This window comes from Solenopsis invicta, chromosome 4, assembly GCF_016802725.1.
Source record: "Solenopsis invicta isolate M01_SB chromosome 4, UNIL_Sinv_3.0, whole genome shotgun sequence".
NCBI lineage: Eukaryota > Metazoa > Arthropoda > Insecta > Hymenoptera > Formicidae > Solenopsis > Solenopsis invicta.
Genome location: NC_052667.1, coordinates 4,893,440 through 4,901,927, shown reverse-complemented (window position 1 = coordinate 4,901,927; position 8,488 = coordinate 4,893,440). Strand labels below are relative to the sequence as shown.

The following is an 8,488-nucleotide window of genomic DNA, read 5'->3' as shown; positions in this document are numbered from 1 at the left end:
ATAATTTTTATTAATAAAAATTATATATCAAAAAATGCACGAGGAATACATATTCGACGTCTCAAGTAAAGCTAAAATTTTTTTATTAAAAAGATTTAACATATAATTTCATTAAAGAAAGTGCATATTGTGCTCATAATCTTTCATAACTAAACGAGTAATCATTGATTCCTAAACTCGCGCGTTTTAACATGACGATTCAACAAAAATTCATTTAAAATTAAGCGTGTGCATGTGTCAATGTATTACGCTGCCCTCATTCTTTATCTCACTATGGTTCTTTTTTCCATCACTATTTTTAGGCTGCCAATATCTTAACTTATTTAAATTAACAACAAATATTTTGCATAAAAGGATACTGATTTTGGATAAAAATAGCATTTTTCAGCGTGTTGCAAAATCACAAAATAGTGGACGCGGACGCATCTCAGAAGTGTGAATTAGAGAAAAAAATACGAATTCCAAAAGATTTTTAATTATCATCGCTGATAATGCAAATGCTAAGATAGAAATTCTGATTTATTACAATATTTTTTTCTGATGAGCAAAAGTCACTTTTTCGCAGAGTGAAAATATTGATTTGTATTACAAGCAAAAAAGCATAAAATTTAATCATTTCTCGATTCATTTTTATTCTCAATCAATTTATTTTACATTAATCTATAATATACATATATATATTATATCAACATAAATCACGAATCACTTTCATTCAAGAGGAAAATGTAAAAAATTGTTATTAATTTATATATAAATAGTAGATATACAGTACAAAAAAGTTTAAATACTAAAATTATAGTATTAAAAAAATAATTTTTTACATTTTCCAGTCTCATTGTCAGTATGTCTGTGTGCTGTAGATGTATGTATACATACACGTATATATAATAGGATATTTATATACACTATAGATAGGTTCTTTTATATCAAATTTATATTCTATAAGCGTGATATATCTTTTACAAACAACAACAATGTTTAACATTTTCATTCTGCAAACGAGGGACCAGCAATATCCACAGTATCGTTAACATCTATAGTATCGCTAACATCCATAGTGTCGTTAATATCCCCAGTATCGTTAACATCTGTAATTTCATTAATATTCGCAGTATCATTAACGTCCGTACTAGTATCATTAATATTAATAGTATTGTTAACATCAATAGTATCATTAATATCCATACTATCGTTAACATCCGCAGTATCGTTAACACCCATAATATATGGCTTTAAAGTATTGTATTTTTTAGCATTCTGGTATAATTTGTTCGCTGACATAAAAGATAAGTGTTTTCTCTCGATCATCATATTTATAGGTTTTTCTCCTCTCGCTTTCAGTGCAGACTTGATGACGCAAATAGCATTAACAGAAACGGATAGGAGTTTGTTACGTTTTTTCGCTTTTAAATTATTTAAGAGGGAAAACATCTCCGGATCGGTACTTGAATTAGGAAGTGATCGGACAAGGTTTAGAACATTTGTTAAGTGAGGATATTTGGCGATATCGTTTGGATATCGACAATGCGCAATTTTTCTCCACATATTGTCGAAGTTTAATTTAGAAAGATTTTGTTGCTCATTTATTGTAAAATCTAACGGTAGCGCCATCCATTCTCTTTTTAAAGCATCTTCATCGAAATCGCCAAAAGTTCTAGCTACAAAAGCAACATCGTTAAACGATGCTTCTCTGTCAATACTGTATAAACTATTTGAAGGACTAAAAGCTTGTAATTTTGATAAGAATATATCATTCACGGGCAACCTTTCGCGAAGCTCTTCAGCAGCGGTTATATAAAACTCCAGGCAGTTCTTTCTAATATTTGTAATTACATCTGTATGCCCTTGTACTATCAATTCATCAAGGTACTTCTCACATTCTGATCCTAAAGAAACTCTGTTGGGAATTTTTCGATTTTCCTTTATAGAGAATGTCGTGTTCGGGGCGAAAGGTTTTAGATGCTTCTTTCTTAAAAAATGTCGGCAGATTTGGTAAAGAAGATTTACAGATTTTTGATGCAATAAATAAATACGCGTATCTGGCACTTGAAAAAATGCAATAAATATCTTAAAAAACTTTAACACATATTTTAAGAAGAGAAAATAGGCTTTCATTTCTACATTGTTCATCATAGACAATAGATATTCCTCACAGTTTGTTTTCTCACTCGTAACCGTTCCACTAAGAAAATGTTGAATCGTATCCCAGGATTCCAAAAGTTTTTCTACACTCAAGTAGTGTGAAATCCAGTGGGTCTCAGATAACTTTAACATTTTGCGATTCGTTTCCTGGGAGCATTTGGAAAATTCGCGACAGACAGCCGAACGTTTCGGACTGCTATTAATGTAATCGGCAATACTTATAATAAATTCTTCGCAAAATTCGGGCATTTTAGCGCACGCGGCATGCGCCGCTAACGCGACGGAATGGCACGGGCAAGGAAACGTTAACAAATTTGGACAAATTTCTTTTAATTTTGTCTTGAACGACAAATGTTCCTCCGTCATGATAGACGTGTTTTCACACGACAAAGCAATGACGTTTGCAAATGGTATTTGCAATTTTGACATTTCACATTGAAATGCCTCAAAAAATTTGTCTGGACTGCAATCTTTTGGATCGATATCAATTAATTTGATCAATTGTGAACGAACATCTAGTGTCTCCGGGTCAACGTAGCGAACGATAAAAGTTAGCCATTTACAATTAGAAATCTCAGGTGTTTCGTTAATAATTATTGTAAATTTCGTGTTCTGAGTCTTGTCAACAACGCGCTCGGTCTCAATTGGGCACAACACGTTTGTCATAATATTTGTACATTTCGTACGTCCCATACTCATGTTTTTTAACACGTTCGAGTCCTTTCCTATTTCTTGAAAAAAGCTAAGAATCTCTTCGGCAATCTGATGAGAGATATTTTTTTCGGCGATGAGCGCGGCGTACCTCATCTCCGCCGATTTTCTACGCTCATTAAATAAGAAATTAGTTTCGTTAGATTGCATATTTGAATCCTCGTTCTCGCTCATCACTTCAGTTTTGATTATTATACCTCTGCTTTCAATTTCGATATTATTTTTACATCTGTCTAAGTGCGCCTTGGATTCTCCGTGACGATGAATTTGCGATAGACCACCGGTAAGGGATTTATTGCAGATTATACAATGAAACAAACTCTCGTCGTGCGGCACTTCGCGCAACCAATATTTATACCGGTCGATTTCTAGCCATTCCGGTTGAAATACTGGTCTACGAGACTTTTTCGCTAAAAAATCTTCATCGTCGTTAGATAATGGATCCCTGGTCATATTATTCTTGTGATACGCCGACTCCGCGTGTCTTGAAATGTGTACCGAGCTGCACGAGAAATTCTTATTGCATATGACGCAATGATAAAGGCTGTTATCGTATGGTACTTTGCGTATCCAAGATTTATATTTTTCATTAGTGAGCCAAGCTTCCGCAAAGTGTCGTTTAACTTTTTTGGGAAACTCATCGTCGTTTGTTTCCATATTGAATACTAAAAAAAAAAACAAATTAAAAAATTAAGAAATAAGAATATAAAAATGTAAATAAAGCGAAGAAACGTGTGCCTCGCAGAAAAAAGATCAGAATTACCTCCTAGTTCGTTACTCTTACAGTGTTAATAGAAGAGAATCAGGAATCAAGTCAAACAAGCCGCGCGAGCGATCGATTAATCGCGGCAATTCCCTCGACCTAACCTATCGAGAGCGTAACCTCGCGCATACGTAAACGAAACGTCTTTGCGTTATCGGGATTCGATCTGAATCGGCGGATTGGCGATACGGTACGGTGTCGGCGTCAGTCGCTGAATTGCGCGAACTGTAGACCAAATGGGACTTGCATTCCTCGGCCCCGCGTCCCCGATGTTTCCGAGCTATTCGTTCGAGCATCCAACGTAACTATTAGCCGTCGCGACAGCACGTATGCCGACCGCCGACTAATGGGGAACGAAAAGAGTGCTCTGCGTGGCCTTGAAGTCGAGGAGAAGGCCGTCGAAGTGACGGACTACTGGATGCACCACGATGCGAGCGTACACGATTCGAGTCTGCAACGGCTGTCCCTTTTTATCAGCGAGCCATCCTTGCACTTCACCGCGACGTTCGGGCGACCGTCGCCGTTGGAGCGTGCGGCAAAGGTTGTCGTCTTCTCCACTTCCTTATTTTTCAATGTTCTCCTGGAGCAGGCACAAAAAGAAACAAGCGTATATTTCTCGCACTATTTATCTCATTAAGCGCGGAAGTGAAAATGTTTGACATCCAATTCACGATGTTTGCTTTGTATGTGAATTATCCTTTTGTGTACAGTAATATGTTGTGAGTCATGTGTGCAATGATTAGATTTTCTTAGAAAAAATTAAGGACTAGTCTGAAATCTTTAGGGCTTTGAAACTATTCTTTCAAACGAAAACACGTTTTTAATAGTTTCGCTCATATGTCGTTTCAATATTTTGTTGTTTCACACATGAAAACATTCGAAAAACAAACCTGTGTTAACACTCAGGGCCTTCTTCACCAATCTCTGATTAGGTTAAACAACGAGGTGCAGTCCTTTTATATTTCGGCTCGCGATCCCCAAGTAGCTGGGTTTGATGCTCAAATGTTAAACAAAGCAAATCCGAATACACACAAAAAAGCAAAAAGCTTTCCAAACCATGGCTTTCGAGTCCCTTCTCTGGGTTCTGAGTATACGACTAAATACCAAGAAATGTGTGGAAACAAAGTTGACTAGGTCAGTGACTTTTACAAATTACTTAAGACAAAACGCATCCCAATTGGTTCATGTCTCACACTCTATTTGCCACATGAGATGACTACACTTTGCAACAACAGCAGCACAATGACTGCGTTCAGCAGACTCAACATGTTGAGGTATTCTTCTAGGGCTGTGCTCAGACACAACAAATGCTTTGAATCATTTGATTAACCAATCAGAACAAAGAATTTTACAAATCAACCAATCAAAAAATGCTTCAAAACATTTGTAGCATCATCTTGACTATACCCTAGCTCTGAGACAAACTATAATTTTTGCATTGAAAATTGTGATAATTAATTTAGATTGCATTCAAAAACATCACCAGGTGCATTCAGATGTTATTTTATGTTTGTCTAACGTGTTCAGTAAACAATAAGGATAAAATGATATCTCTAATGTTTTGCAGCTTTAGACTTATTTCACAACTTCTGATTAATTTAATTGACCACTAATTAAGTGTTAAAGTGTGATTTTTGGTCGGTTCTATTTAATGATATGATGTGATCAATTTCAATAAAAAAATCAGCCAATTAATCGGAGATTGTGAAATTAGTCCTTATGTCTATTTGCACCCACCACTGTAGATTAACTTCGATCTCAGTTTAATTTACTCTATCTTGATTCTAAGAATTAGAAAAAATATAGAATAAGTTAAACTCAGAGATCAAAGTTAATCTACATTGGTGGAAATAGACATCAATCATAATTTAACTAAAAATTGATGAAAGAGCCCTTAGCAGACAATATAGAATTATTCAATTATTCTCTGGATTTTAATTGTATTTTCTAAAAAAAGAAAAACAAAATAATTTCTCCCTATCAGATAATCTCTCTCCATCAGAATGTTGCCTTTGCATGAAACTAAATTTATTATTTCCTTAAAAATTCATTCATCAATACATTGGAATGCTAATTAGAAAAGGATTTCTCATAACATTTTTATAATAAAGGACAAAATTAAGTCTTAAAAAAATTAATGAATTTAAAGGATAGCTATTCAAAATAAATACTGTTCTTTACAATAAAAAACATATGCTTATCATAATTATTATATATGACATATATGTATGCTGCAAGTATTGAAATGACAAGAAATAAACGAAAGATATGATGTATGTTTTAGAATTTTATGTTACATCGGCATCCTTGTATCCTGAAATACATTTCTTCGTGGAGCAAAGGTAGCAAGTTCTTTCTCGCGACAGAGGAGGCCAGACCACTGATCCAAGTTATTGAGAAGCAAAATATACTGCAAATATGTATCGGTTTGCACAGCATCCTACGGGCCTTAACATTCCTGCACGAGACCGCATTGGCCTCACATAACAACGTGTGCAGCAGCTCTATCTACGTCACTGCGGAGGGATATTGGAAATTGGGTGGATTGGAATGTCTGTGCAAGTTTGCAGATGCGACGCCGACGTATTACCAACGAATAAAGAGTTACAGATACGAGAAGGCGATATCATCGAATGAAGACATAGCTGATTTAGTTAAAACTGCTAATCTCTCCGCAATTGATTCGTACGCGTTTGGAGTATTAGCAGAAGACATTCTAAAGAATTTACGAGACACAGGTAAGTACATGAAAAATCGAAAGGCATGCTGTAGATATTATTCTTGTTAAATGTGACGCATGTGTGTAGTACTAAGATGAAACTTCAACTAATTTCAGATGAGGCACCAAATTTGTTGGAATTTAGGGAATTTTGTAAAAAGAATCTACAAAATCCAGATGCATGCTTGAGAAGTAGATTATTGAATGTGCTGCAACATTCGTTTTTCACTCATGAATTTATAAGGATACATGCATTCCTGGAAGAATTACCATTAAAAACTGATGTTGAAAGGGAAGAGTTCTTCACGTAAGTAACTCGGAGAAAAGAGTTACATATATTATGTAATATACAACATAAAAAAAATTGTATCTATGTAGAAAAATATGCAATTTTTTAGGAAATTAAGGCAGCAATTGCAGATGTATCCCGAGGCTGTTGTTGCTGAACAACTAGGCAGAGTGCTTCTTTCTAGGATAGTTTTGTTGGACAGCACTGCCCAAGTAAAACTTTTACCTTTTATCTTTAAACCCAAAGGTTAGACTATATCTAGCAAAATCTCAATTATTTCTTTTACATTATATATATATATATATATATATATATATATATATATATATAATTATTTTCATTTCACATAATAAATGGTTTAATAAAATATTTAATATTTCTTGCAGATGAGAAAAACGATTTGGGGACTAGTCTATTCACAGTTCCTACTTTTAAGAATATTTTAGTACCAAGGCTTCTGCAAATGTTTTGCATTCGAGATGTTTCTATTCGTCTGTTGCTACTGTCCAATTTTAGTTCGTTCGTTCACGTATTCGAAGCGGATGAACTGAAAAATCATATTCTTCCTGAATTGCTCGTTGGGATAAAAGACACTAATGACGATCTCGTTTGCGCGACATTAAGGGCGCTGGCTGACATAGTGCCAATTTTGGGCGCGGCGACAGTCATCGGTGGAAACAGGGGAAAATTATTCGCGGACGGTCGGCCAAACAAGAAAATAATTCGCAACAAAAATCTCGATGATATTAGGAAAGCTTTAACGTTTACTCAAGAGATACCTGTGTTTGTGAATATAGACGAGAATAACGTGCATTTAGTAGAGAGGCCGTCGCCAGACGGCGGTGAAGATAAGAAGGAGAAGGAATTTTCGTTCGTCGAAGAAGAGTGTACCTGGTCAGATTGGGAAACGCAAGAACCAGTTGGAAACGGTCATTGTAATGTAGAGGAAACTTCCGCGGACAACGTGCAAATAGAAATGCAAAGTCCTTGTGACGCGGACTCGTCCTCGCCCCCGCCCTTATTACCATCGAATACCGAAAAACCAAAGTATACGAAAAAACTAGTACTTTCTGATATTACCGAGCTCGACATAAAGAATTCGAAGGTAATAAAATCTCCGAAGGAAGATTTCGACTTCTTTACAGATATGGAGCCCGTGATACAGAAGACGCAGATCTTACACATCCCAGAAGTACATGTTTCCCCGAAGAGCATGTTTGACGTGAAAACGTCAGGTGCCATTTTGGAAGAACACGACGTTAATGGCTGGGGGGAGGACCTGAGTGACTTAAGCATAGACGATACGTACGAATTGGCGCAGCAGTGAGCATAGTAAAAAGAAGAAATCACACAAAAGAACGAACGAGCTCATACGACAAATGATACTCAACCCGATTGTATCCATTTTTATTAACGTCCAATTAGTATATGTGATTACCAACACCATATATATATATATATATATATATATTATCGAAATAAGTATTTTTAATAAATGTAAAATATATATGATAGGTCAAAATGTGTGTTATACAATATTTCTTTTGTATAAAAATTTCATAGGGTGAATCATAGAGAGATAATGTTGGAAAATATCTATTCAAGTGGATATTCCGCTGATCAAGTATCCGCTGGGGATAATCATCGTAATCGTAGGTCTCTGCACTTAATAGATGTACTAATAATTTTTAATGTTTTTTTAATTTTTTTAATTACATATACTTAAAATATTTTGTACACAAGTACAAAATATTTTAAGAATATATCAAATAAAAAATATATGAAAACTATTACATAAATTAGAATTCATTTTCTGCCGAATGCATTTCAGCTTAGAATTATTTTAAAATCATTCTTAATGACA

At 35.0% G+C, this 8,488-nt stretch overlaps 2 protein-coding genes across 3 annotated transcripts; one reads left to right on the top strand and one right to left on the bottom strand.

Moving 5' to 3' along the window:
- Positions 1-67: 67 nt before the first annotated feature.
- LOC105195594 lies at positions 68-3,758 on the bottom strand. Its single transcript, XM_011161072.3, has 2 exons — positions 3,617-3,758; positions 68-3,518 (listed from the first exon to the last, which is right to left on the bottom strand). The coding sequence occupies exon 2, from the start codon at positions 3,508-3,510 to the stop codon at positions 988-990; it is 2,523 nt and encodes an 840-aa protein (XP_011159374.1). The 5' UTR covers positions 3,511-3,518; positions 3,617-3,758; the 3' UTR covers positions 68-987.
- Positions 3,741-8,146, top strand: LOC105195593 (protein-associating with the carboxyl-terminal domain of ezrin). 2 transcript variants are annotated; one of them, XM_011161071.3, is made up of 5 exons: positions 3,741-4,157; positions 5,901-6,354; positions 6,453-6,642; positions 6,734-6,870; positions 7,011-8,146. In XM_011161071.3, the coding sequence occupies exons 1-5, from the start codon at positions 3,963-3,965 to the stop codon at positions 7,949-7,951; spliced, it is 1,917 nt and encodes a 638-aa protein (XP_011159373.1). In that variant the 5' UTR covers positions 3,741-3,962; the 3' UTR covers positions 7,952-8,146. The 2 variants fall into 2 exon arrangements, with proteins under 2 accessions (XP_011159373.1, XP_025990514.1); XM_026134729.2 differs by lacking the exon at positions 3,741-4,157 and adding an exon at positions 4,196-4,890.
- Positions 8,147-8,488: the final 342 nt, after the last annotated feature.